The 11236-nt window shown below is 57.9% G+C and overlaps 7 protein-coding genes across 7 annotated transcripts in view; all 7 read right to left on the bottom strand.

Annotated features, from left to right (window-relative positions):
- Window positions 1–1242: 1242 nt before the first annotated feature.
- LMJF_27_2400 (putative heat shock protein DNAJ) lies at window positions 1243–2433 on the bottom strand (the record flags this gene model as incomplete). Its single annotated transcript, XM_003722004.1, has 1 exon — window positions 1243–2433. The coding sequence occupies one exon, from the start codon at window positions 2431–2433 to the stop codon at window positions 1243–1245; it is 1191 nt and encodes a 396-aa protein (XP_003722052.1).
- A 962-nt stretch (window positions 2434–3395) lies between these two features.
- Window positions 3396–4865, bottom strand: LMJF_27_2390 (putative TPR-repeat protein; the record flags this gene model as incomplete). Its single annotated transcript, XM_003722003.1, has 1 exon — window positions 3396–4865. One exon carries the CDS (start codon window positions 4863–4865, stop codon window positions 3396–3398), a length of 1470 nt encoding a protein of 489 aa, XP_003722051.1.
- Window positions 4866–5486: 621 nt separating this feature from the next.
- Window positions 5487–5957, bottom strand: LMJF_27_2380 (hypothetical protein; the record flags this gene model as incomplete). Its single annotated transcript, XM_003722002.1, has 1 exon — window positions 5487–5957. One exon carries the CDS (start codon window positions 5955–5957, stop codon window positions 5487–5489), a length of 471 nt encoding a protein of 156 aa, XP_003722050.1.
- A 219-nt stretch (window positions 5958–6176) lies between these two features.
- Window positions 6177–6638, bottom strand: LMJF_27_2370 (conserved hypothetical protein; the record flags this gene model as incomplete). The annotated part of the gene is made up of 1 exon (XM_003722001.1): window positions 6177–6638. The coding sequence occupies one exon, from the start codon at window positions 6636–6638 to the stop codon at window positions 6177–6179; it is 462 nt and encodes a 153-aa protein (XP_003722049.1).
- Window positions 6639–7141: 503 nt separating this feature from the next.
- Window positions 7142–8299, bottom strand: LMJF_27_2360 (conserved hypothetical protein; the record flags this gene model as incomplete). Its single annotated transcript, XM_003722000.1, has 1 exon — window positions 7142–8299. One exon carries the CDS (start codon window positions 8297–8299, stop codon window positions 7142–7144), a length of 1158 nt encoding a protein of 385 aa, XP_003722048.1.
- Window positions 8300–8709: 410 nt separating this feature from the next.
- On the bottom strand, window positions 8710–9372 carry LMJF_27_2350 (putative vesicle-associated membrane protein; the record flags this gene model as incomplete). Its single annotated transcript, XM_003721999.1, has 1 exon — window positions 8710–9372. One exon carries the CDS (start codon window positions 9370–9372, stop codon window positions 8710–8712), a length of 663 nt encoding a protein of 220 aa, XP_003722047.1.
- Window positions 9373–10180: 808 nt separating this feature from the next.
- Window positions 10181–11236, bottom strand: part of LMJF_27_2340 (sucrose hydrolase-like protein) — a gene marked incomplete at both ends in the record, with an annotated part of 1470 nt that continues 414 nt past the window's right edge. Inside the window, one exon of the mRNA XM_003721998.1 lies at window positions 10181–11236. This exon is cut by the window's right edge and continues 414 nt beyond it. Coding sequence (XP_003722046.1) covers window positions 10181–11236 — 1056 coding nt within the window.

Raw genomic sequence — 11236 nt, 5'->3', positions numbered from 1 at the left:
AAGTTCCTCCTCCTCGTGCCGCCTTCACGTATGTGTGTGTGCGTGTGTGCGTGTGTGTGTGTGTGTGTGTGTGTGTGTGCGCGCGTGTGTGTGCGCGCGTGTGTGTGTGCGCGCGCGTGAAGCAGGCCGGGCTGTGCTCATGCGTTCTACATCGCCCAACGCCGCTCCCACGTCACAGGAAGCAGCAGGCATGGCACACGATGCGTATACGTTGAGGCTGATGGTGATGCGCAAGTATGTGCGGGGAAAAAAACGCAAGTCTCTCGATGCGCATATACTCATGGACGTGTGTATGTGATGGAGAGTGGGGGTGGGGCATGCGTGTGTGTGTGCGTGTGTGTGTGTGTGTGTGTGTGCCCCCCACCACCACCACCACCACCTCCCTTTTGCCCTCTGCTTTGTTTTCCGTTTCTGATCCTTGCGTTTGTGCGCACACGCACACGCACGCACACACACACATGCATGCCCCACCCCCAACGACGGCGAGGCAGGTATGCACAACGGCTCATCAGCAATGGCCCATATAAACGAGAGAGAGAGAACAACAAGAAACAAAAAAAATACAAAAACAGCGAGAAGAAAACGAAAATAGAGAGAAATGAGGGAAAAATAAGGCGTGCACACACACACACACACATGGCATGACATGACACGTGCATAGGCATTCGCGCGCGCGTGTGTGTGTGTGCGTGCGTGCCGGTAAGAGTGAAAAGGATCACAGACGGTGCGTGCGCCTGTACGGCAATCGGAAGGAGGGAGAGGCACCCGAAAGAGCAGAGCAGAGCAGCAGAGAAACATGAAAACACTTTGGAGTTGTCGCGGTGGCAGCAGCAGCGCGTGGAGGCGTCTCCTCACCTTTCCTCCCCACACACACGCACACACATATCCCGGCGCCCACCACGCGCCCGCACGCTCAACCGCCCTCACACACACGCGCACAAGAAGACGCACGCCACGGCCATTGCTTGCACAAGCCTGGACCGTGACGCATAACAGGAGGTGACGCTGGCACGTGTCCCTCTGTGTGTGTGTGTCGGTGTTTGTGTGAGTCACTCAAGCCCTCTCTGAGTCTCGCTCTCTCTCCATTGCTCACCTGCCGTCCCTCCTCCATCCTCCTCATCTTTTCCAAGGACTTCTTCTCCCATTCTTTCTCGGGACAGGCGCCGCCGTGTCTGGGGCCGCAACTCCTCCTGTTGTCACATCAGCGGGCCGCACGCACCCCTCGGCGCGTAGTTACCACCATCACTGCTGCGCGCAGCCGGCCGTCTGCACGCGCGGCTGGTCGCCATCGTCATCATAGGCGTTACGGCGCGCCTCCTTCTCGAGGTCGATGTGCGACTCCTGCAGCGTGTACTGCTCGGCGCCGTCCTTGGCCGGGGGCTGCTGCGGGTAGCCCAGCATCTTGCGCAGCTCTGGCACACACCCCTGCCTCAGCGTCTTTGGAAAGACGACTTGGAAGCGAATGATGAGGTCGCCGCGCTCCATGCCGCCGGTGTGAGCAACCGGCATACCCTCGCGGCTCACGCTGTACATATTGGCGGGGTCGATGATGGTGCCGGCGGTGGAGGAGATGGCGAGCTCGCGGCCGTCGAGCTGGGTAATGTTCAGCGAGAAACCCGTGAGCGCCTCGGCGAGGGAGATGGTTTGCTCCAGGAAGAGGTGGTCGCCCTTTCGGATAAAGGTCTGGTGCGGCTTCTGGTCCAGGATGATGATGATGTCGCCGGAGAGCTTGACGCCAGGAATCTGGTCGCCCTCCCCGCTGAAGGTAACGCTGTCGCCGCGGTGCATGCCCTTCTCCACCATCACCTCGAACACCTTCTTGTCCTTGATGATCTGCTGGCCACGGCAACTGACGCACTTGTCCTCCTCGCGCAGGTTCGTGCCCTTGCCTTTGCACACCGGGCACGCAGTTTGTATCTGCTGAATAAACCCGGGCTGCAACTGGCGAGTCATCATCCGCACACCTCGGCCGCCGCAGTCCTTGCATGTGGCACTCACGCCAGCGACCTTGGAGCCGGTGCCGCTGCACTGCGTGCACAGGCGGTCGCGGGTGATAGCGAGCTTGATGGTCTTGCCGCAGTAGAAAGCCTCCAGTGGAACCGGCAGCTCGTGCACAATGTCCTTCGGCTTCGGCTCGCCGCGCGGGCGGCTGCCACCCCCGAAGAAGCTCGCGAAGATATCGCTTGGGTCGACGCCGCCGCCCTGCATCTCCACTGCGTCCTTGCCGAACTGGTCATAGCGCTTGCGCTTGTCGGGGTCCGACAAGCACTCGTATGCGACCGACACCTCCTTAAACTTCTCCTGCGCACCGGGTTCCGTGTTCTTGTCCGGATGGTACTTGAGTGCCAGCTTTCGATAGGCGCGCTTGATCTCATCCTCGCTCGCATCGGGACTCAAGCCGAGGGCGTTGTAATAGCCGGTCTCCTTCACCATTGCGTGGGGAGGTGGATGAGGCGTGGATGAATAAGTTTCTCTATTCGGAAACGGGAAGAGGGGGAGGGGGAGGGAAGAGTGCAGTGCTAACCTGTTGGATAGCAAGCCCGCAGGAATATGCAAACAGCAGCCGCCGCAGCAGCAAGAAGAACAACGATGATGACACACACAAACACAGACGCGAACAGCCGCAAGAAGGGAGTGTTTAGTGAGGCAAGTTTGTCTCGTGGGATGAGGAGGGATGTCTGCAGACGCGAGCTCCTCGCACACAGAGGCACACAGACGCAACTGAAATTTTAGCTTTCGGATGTGTTACGGCAGTCAATGGCGGAGGGGGAGGGGGAGAGATGATGCGGTGGCGCGTTCCTCTATGACTTCCGTGTGCACATGTGTGCGTGTGCGTGTGTGTGTAAGGTAAAAAGAGCGAGAGAAACAAGGGAAGGATGTGTGTGTGTGCGTGTGTGTGTGTGTGTGTGAGAGAGAGAGAGATGTAGGCGACAGGGAAAGAGCATCGGTGAGGCGTGCTCTTCCGACACACGCATAGGCATCCCACGCATGGTGGGCCATTAGAGGCATTGCGCGCCGTGCTACCAGCCGTTGCGACGCCTCGGAGCGTCGCCTGAGGGTGAAAATAATGAGAACCAATAGAGGAGTAAACGGCGATGACGAATGCGAGCGGGAGTGATACCCCAACCGACACACACACACACGCACTGGCAGCCGCCGACAGACACGCAGACATATCCACGACGTGGACGTCACCGAAGAGAAACAAAAGAGGAATAGAAAACGAATACCACGAGCTGGAAAACGAAGCTCAGATGCGCGCGTGCATGCATGTATATGCGTGTGTGTTGTCACCCTCCTCAAGTAACGTGGAATAGTTCGGCCCGTTTAATGGTCTTGATGAGAGCCCACACACACACACACACCTCCACCCCTCCCCTTGCTGCTGCTGCTGCCTACAAGGGCTTCAGTTTGCGTTCGATCTGTTGGATATCCTTGGCTGGAGTGCCAGGGGCTGAGCGGAGGAGGTCCAGCACATCTTGTACGACTGCCTTCTCTTGTGCATCGAAAAAGAGAGCCACGTCCTCTACGCGGCTCACCTGGCACAGCCCTTTGGCATACTGCAAGGCAGTCGTGGCGTTGAAGGTCTTGATAGCTTGCAGGATGCCGAGAAGCATCTCGGGCGACATATTGCTGCCAAAGAGCTTCGCCATGGTGGCGGGGTCGAGCAGCCGCACGTAATGGTCGCGCAGGTCCGGCTGCTGGACCAGCTCGCGAAAGCGCCGCTCGAATTCACTAAAGGACTTGGGTGCGGTGAGGCTCTCCTTGGCGATGGGGGGGCGTGCGCGTGGGCGTGTGGCAGCGGATGTGGGTGAGGGCGACGAGGAGGATGGCGGAGATGACGTCGACAGCGGTGGCGTCTGCTCCACCACGGGGGAAGATGTGGCAGGCGAGGGTGCCATCTTCTTTTTCTCCGCGGGAGAGTGCTCCGCCTCCTCGATGATCTCCACGCGCTCGTGGCGGCGCTGCCGCTTGGCCTGCGCAGCGGCCTCGCGCTGTGCCTCCTGTCGCACCTGCTCCTCGTTCGCCTTTCGCGCCGCCGCCAGCCTGCGCATGTCCTCCTCGATGCAGGCCTGATGCAGCTCCTCCTCCTCCGTTGACAGCTTGGAGGCCGACGTCGCTGGTGCCTCGGCCGCCGCTTCATCGCCTTCGCTGTCGACCTCCTCGATAACAATTCGCTTCTTCTTAGTAGTGGTAGCGGTGGTGGTGGCCTGCGACTCCGCGGCTCGCTTCGCCTGCAGCGCCTTCGTCACACTTTCCATCTCCTGCTGAGCGCTGACGTCCTTGGGAGCGAGGGCGAGCACCGCCTCAAGGTCTGCACGAGCCTCGCGCAGCTTGCCGAGCTGCTTGCGCGCCACGGCGCGTCGGTAGTACGCCTTGGCATACCCGGTGTTCATGTGCACGCACGTCGTCGCATCCTTCTCTGCGGCCGTCCACTGGCCGAGCTTGAGGTAGCACATGGCCCGGTTCGCGTACAGGACGTGTGTCGTAGCGCTGGCTGGGTCGAGGTCGATGCCGACGGTGTAGGCCGCCACCGCCTCCTGCAAATGGCCGCTCTGGAAAAGTACGTTGCCCTTGTCTTTGGCTTGCTGGATCGGGTCTGCGATAGCTTCAGCAGCGGTATCGCCACTGGTGCCAGTTGCCCGCGCCTGTTGCTGCTGCTGCCGTATCGCCTCCTTCAGCGACGGCACCGTTCCTCGAATGGGTGGCTCGGCTGCGGCCACGCTGGTTGGCAGAGGCACCTTGCGTTGTGCCTTGGCCATCTCCCGCGCCTGCATGGCGTCTTCCCACTGCTCCAGCTCCTTGAGCTCATCCCGCAAGTCGTCGGACTGCTGCCGGATGGACTCCGCCACGCTTCGATCCATCTTCAACAACGCAGCGAGTGTGCGGAGAGAACGGGCGCGGGTGATCAAGCTGAATTTCTATGGTTTGTGTGTAGTAGGTGATGATGCTGTACGGAGGACGGCTGATGAGTGCTCTGGGCGTGCTGTCGAGGGCAGGGCAGCGGAGAGGGAGGAAACCGAAAGGAAGGAGTGGTCGGGCGGGGGATGTCTATCGCTGTTCCCACTTGCACCGCAGGAAGAGAATGGAGACGCAGAGGGGCTCCAGTGCGTGCAGACGCACACACACACACACACGCACGCACAGGCAGGCAGGCACGGGTAAGGAGAGAGAAACAGACGGAGAGGCGCACGATGAAAGCAGCTATATGTGCCATATTTTTTTTGGTAGTTTCAACCCGCTTTACTGTGGGTGTGGGTGGAGAGCGAAAGAGCAAGGAGACTTCAAATTCGCTGACCTCCAGCTGCAAAACCTTGCGCACCCCCACCACTAGACACCTGTGTCATGTGCAGAGGGCCGAACACACACACACACACACACGTGCACAGTGTCACCCATGCACACACACAATCAGGCAGACACGCCAGCAAGAACGCCTACTTTTTTATCCTTCTGTGTCTACGTGGTATCGTCAGCCACCATGGTCACTGTAGCCAACCCTGAAGGGAGTACAGCACCACGAAGGCAGGCACGTAGACCATCACGGGGAAGCGCACGTAGTCGTCGCGACTGGGGGATGAATGCGCGGGATTGTCCCCATCGCGGACAAGCCACCAGCATGCGACGAAGATCAACGCGTGCACAAAGCCGAGTGTCGTCAGCCAGTCCGTGCCCAATACTGTCAGCGTGAGGGCGGCCATCCAGACGCCATAGGAGATGAGGGCGACACGTGCGCTGTTCAGCAGCTGCCATATGTTCGCCACTGTGTCCGCTACCATGAAGGCGGAGGCGAATGTGAGCAGCGCGAGTGTAATGGTATACAACATCGTATGCGCGGCTACGAGAGAGAGAGAGAGAGATACCTGAAGGAATAGGATAACATGCACCCAACATGCGGCAGTGAGGAGGGAGGAAGAGCGTGGACAGGGAAGGGCACCAATCACATGGCTGCTCATCCGTCCCCTATGTCTCGAAGAATAACAGCAGAACCGCCACGGCAGAAGAGGACAAGAAACGCAAGGGAAGAGGGGGGGGGCACCATCCCGCTCACAAGAGGGAGGGAGGGAGAGGTGATCGTCTGCCTTTGTTTTTCGCGACTGGATTTAGAACAGGAAAAAGGGGGACGAACTGTAAAGGCCGACACAGACACAGACACAGACACACCTGCAGATTCTTCACCGCAGCTCCTTTAGCGCCTTCGCCTCATCAGCGGCGGTCCAGCGCTGATCGCGGTCAAAGGCGTCCTTCACAACGTTCATGACGCCCACGAACGCCTTGCGTCGCTTGATGTTGTCTTCGTCCTTCGCGTCCTGCTCGGCGCGGACGTAGGAGGCGTACAAGCGCATGTAGTGCAGCGCCTCCCCCTGCATGCGGGTCTGCCACGCAACGGACACGGTGAAGATGACGACCCACACTAGGAACGATACTTTGCGGCATTTGCGCTTGTACTCGATGTCCACCTCCCTCAGCAGATATGGGGCAAGCTGGGGGTCGCGGCGGGCGTAGAGGTCGAGGTGCTTCATGTACGGGGACCCCTTCGTGCGGTGCTCCAGCAGATTCCAGCGACGGCTGTACTGCATCGCCGCCCCGCAGCCCGGCACCATCGCCGCCGGGCACACCGGCTGCAAGCGCTTCATGGTGCAGGGCGAGCGGAAGGAGAGGCTAGCACAGAAGCGCCCACACTTGTACAGCCACACACACTCATGCGCAGCGAGCGGAACAACAGAAACGAAAAAAAGGGAGAGAAGAGTCGTGGGAAGGCGATGCGGGAAGTGATGGAGGGAAGAACGTACACGGGCGCGCGCGCACACACGCGCTAATGCAGCTGCACCAGCACGTCGCCCTGTTTTTGCTTCGTCTTCGTTCGTCTTGCCACGCCCCCGCATGGCCTGCAGCTTCCATTTGTTTGGGCGCCGGACGCCGCCTTTGTTTTGTTTTCTTTGTTGTTTTCGGCGTGCTGCGGAAATCTTACGAGGAGCTCTGCACACACACACACACAGAGAGAGAGAGAGGGGAAGGAGGCGGGAGGCGCGCATTAATGGGAATCGGCATACCTTATCGAAAAAAAAGAAACCACAAACGGTCATCGAATAACTGCAATGGTTCCGTCGCCGCTCCCTCCCGTCGCTTCGCGCACAAGTCACTCACGCGCGCGCTTCGTCCCGGCGACGAGGGAGGATTTGGTGGTGCTGTGCAGCTTCTTCAGCTTCTCGAGGATCGCCTGCTGCGTCGTGGTCGCCTTCGACTGCGTGGCGTTTGCGAAGCGTACCTTCGCCGCCGCCAGGCGCTTCGTCTGCGAGGTACCAAGACGCCTCTCTAGGGTCTGCGCATAGCTGGACTTCGCTGCGAGCGCCGCCAGGAGGTGCTGCTGGGCCGCCTTGCGCGCACCCATCCGCTCCGTCACGTCCGCCTCTTGCGTGATGACGGCAGCGACCAACCTGTTGCCGGCTCTCTCGTCGTCGCAGCGCTCCAGCAGGTGGGCGATGATGTGCGCGTAAGAGTCAAGGGTGCACAGTTCGCGTACCGTCGACCACTGTGCCATCGCGTCGGCCATCCTGTTCACCAGCTGCACGGGTCCGTGCGCGGCGAGGAGGGCGAGAATGGCCTCGCGTGGGTGCGCCTTGGCGTCTGCCTTCATACTAGCCGCCAGTGCTTTCCAAACAAAATCACTGGCTGCGTTGTCTTTCGGCCTCTCAAGCAGTGTGCGGCAAAACTCCTCCGCGGAGGCGGCGGTGGCGGCGTGCTGGCACGACCTGCCCAGCGCCTTCTGCGCCTCACCCGAGGACAGGAGCCCTGCAGCGAATGCATCATCCACCAGCGCGAGGCGAGCAGTGGCGGGCAGCGTAAAGGAGGAGGTCATCAGCGACTTCTTCTTGACAGCCTTCAGCCGGCCCAAAAGTGCGTTGTGGGACTCGCCGGTGCAGTCCTCTCGGTACACCAGCCGCTCAAGCAGGTGTGACAGGCACTTGGTCATCTCCTTCTTTGGAGCAGCCGTGAACGACCATACGCCCTCTTCCGCTGGAGTGAGTTTGCTGGCAATTTGTTCAACGGTCGCCGTGGTGCCATAGCGCACCAGCGCTGTCAAGATCGAGACGCCGTGAGTGTTCTCCAGCATCGCTGGCACAAAGTCGCTCACCGCGGCGCAAAGCTGCTTCTGCGGCGCTCGAACCGTGGCGGTCGACAGGACATGGGTAACGTTCTTCGCAGAGACAGCAGAGCAGAGGCAGTCAGCGCCCGCCGCCTTGATCGTCTCAGTCCACTTGCGCGCGTCGATCGAGAGTGTCGCTGCGGAAGGCATGATAATTGGCGCGTAGAAAGTGCTTAGAGGAGTCAGACAAGGGCAACAATGTGCTGTGAAGTGGAGAATCGTTCAAGAGAGTTGCGAAGAGAGAGAGGAGGAGGGGAAAGTGGAAGCGAAAGCGAAGAGAAAGAGAAGCGCAGGAATACGACACCAAGGTCTAGTTTACAAGCATCGGTGGATTTAGACAAAAAATCCTTTTCACTTGTCTTTGTTTCTAAACGAGCCCTAGGCAATAGTGAAAAGCAGAAAGGACCATCACGAGATATCGGAAAGAGAGAAAGGGAGAACGAACTCTAAGTGAGCAGCAAGGAAGTAAAGAGAGAAGCACAGGCCAAAAAAAAAAAATACCGCACCATGTACGTGTCGCATGGGGAAAAGCCGCTCACAGAAAAAAAAACGGCATCTAGCTAGCATTTCTTAAAGTCGATGCCGCAGACGCTAAACGCGATGATGAGGACAAGAATGGCAAGAAGGATAACGGCACCGATGATGATATTAATTTGGTGCATCAAAACGGCATGCTTGAGAGAGCGTGCGTTATAGTGGAAGCCCTGCGCCTCGTCGCGCAGGAGTTCGGTGCGGTCGCACAGCGTGTCGATGCGGTCGCCGCGCTCGATAATACTATCCAGGTTCTGGAGCATCACCTCGCGCGTTGCGCTCAGCTGTTCCTTGATTCGACAAACCTTATCCTCTTGAGGGCTCTCGTTAAACATTTTGCGGGAGGAAGCTAGCGTAGAAGAAAAGCCGTGGCAGTTTTCTGGAGTCAGATCAGCGTGGCGTGGATAGCGGTCAGCTCTGCCGGCGAAGGATGCCTTGAATGCATCCTTGATATGGAGGAGAAAGCCAAAGACGATCCGGTTCTCGTAGTGACCCGAGGTGATGCAGGCGTAGACAATGTCATTCTCGATGAAGAAGTGAAACACGTCCTGCTCGAGCTGATAGCTCACCTTCGCGTCGTGGCGAGGAAGCAGACTCAGCATCTTTTGCAGCGCCGGCGCTACAGACGGCGAGACGCTGTCTTCCGCGATGATGACCCGCTCAAAGGCCACCAGGGAGCTACTGATAGGCATCGCTACAGCCCCAACGCAAATGTGGGGAGCGTGTGAGGGAGGGGAGCAAAATAAGAGAAAAAAACTGCAGAGCAACAGATAAAGCTGGGTTGAGGAAGATTCTAATGAGTAGCAAGCTTGCATCGGGGCGGTTCTCGACGCCGTTAGTTGCTCAACGAATCGGCGCGAATTGGTCACTGCCCATCAGGTGACTTTCGAAACGCTTAAACGGCGACGGTTACTCTTTTTGTCCGTCTATGTGTATTTCTTCGTTCAAAGCTGATCAGCAAATCTTACAAAGAGTCTTTGGTAGAGGGAAAACGAGGGAGACACGGAAGCACAACAGAGGGGGGAAGCATGCGTCAGAGAACAGCGGCCCGTAACAAAGCCATAGGAAGAATCGGAAAACTAAAAAATGCAAGAAAAGACAAAGCAGCGCGCGGAAGCTTATTTTTTCACTTCGTTTGTCGCCATTGTGCTTCACATGTGTCATGTCAGATGAGGGCTACAAAAGTGAAAACGTAACGCAGAAGATAATAATAATGCGATATGGGTGAGTCCATAAGCATCACAGAGGAGGCGGCGTGAAGCAAAAGAAAAAGCGAAAGCAAGGAAACTCGTCGCCGCCGGCACAGTTCAAGAAACGGTTTCGCCCTATTTACGTGGTTGCTCCCATTACACATTAGCGACACCTGATGGATGTACACAGACTAGAAACAAGCAAAAAAAAATTCGGCCTCGTCTCGCTTCAGCGTATTCGTTTTCCATTTTTTTCGATATTTCCTACCGTTTATACGTCACTGTCGGGTCGGAATTGCTAGAAGAACAACTACTGCATAACTGACTGGTTCAGCGCCCAAATGTCACCTCGCGTGATGTGGGCGGTGCCATTGGCTGCAAAGAGAGAAAGCGCCCGATCCTCGCGCGCCGGATAAATGCGAGTACTTAGCACGGCCTCGCCTTCGTTCACAAAGACTTCTACGCTAGACATGTCAAAGTACGCGTGCACTAGCAGCAACGCCTGCGCCGGCAACGCGTAGCTGCGGTATCCGCTAATGCCGTAGTTGGGGTAGTGGCGGTTTACCACGAGACGCTTGCTCTGTTCGTCGACGTAGATCTCTAGCCCTCTACCAAGCCACAGGCCGTACTTTTCCGCCGTGCTCGCTTCCATGTCAAACAGTACGCATACCTCGTAAGATGTGCAGTCGAACAGTAACGGAACCTGCGAATTGTTGCGCACAGTCTGCCGCGGTAGGTACTTGTGGTTGCCACGGATACTCTCCAGCTCCTTGATGGGCGGCGTGCGAATTCTACCACTAGCTTCCTCAACAAGGAGGACGCGAGGCAAAGAGAGCATGCCGGTCCAATGATGCTGCTTTGTGGGCATGTTTGCGTCCCACATGTCCAGCCAGCCAATGAACACACGTCGGCCGTCGCGCGTTAGGAAGGTCTGAGCGCCGTAAAAGTCGTGGCCAAGGTCCAGCTTCTTGAAGGTGGAGGTGACGCTAAAGATCGCGTTCGGTTTCCACAGACCTATCAGAAGCCCTGTTTGATACCGATTGCGGAACATGTAATCTTCAGGCTGCATGCCTTGCGGCGAGAACATGAGCATCTGGTGGCGCTGCAGAGGGAAAAAGCAAGGGTGCTCCCACATGTACACGTTACGGTCCTCCGATTTGGACAGAATCATGAATGTGCTGTCATCCCAATCCTCCAGGTCATCGGTGCTGTACAGGAGAAGTTGGCCCTGGTCCTTGGAGTCGCGACCGCCACACACCATCCACCACCGCCCATCCTGGAACCACACGTACGGGTCCCGGAAATGGGAGAAGCCGGCTGGCGGCTTTACCACGATGCCCCGCTTCTCAAAATTGAACCCGTTTTC

Source organism: Leishmania major, chromosome 27 (assembly GCF_000002725.2).
Source record: "Leishmania major strain Friedlin complete genome, chromosome 27".
Classification (NCBI taxonomy): Eukaryota; Euglenozoa; class Kinetoplastea; order Trypanosomatida; family Trypanosomatidae; genus Leishmania; species Leishmania major.
This window is presented reverse-complemented; position numbering and strand designations above follow the sequence as displayed.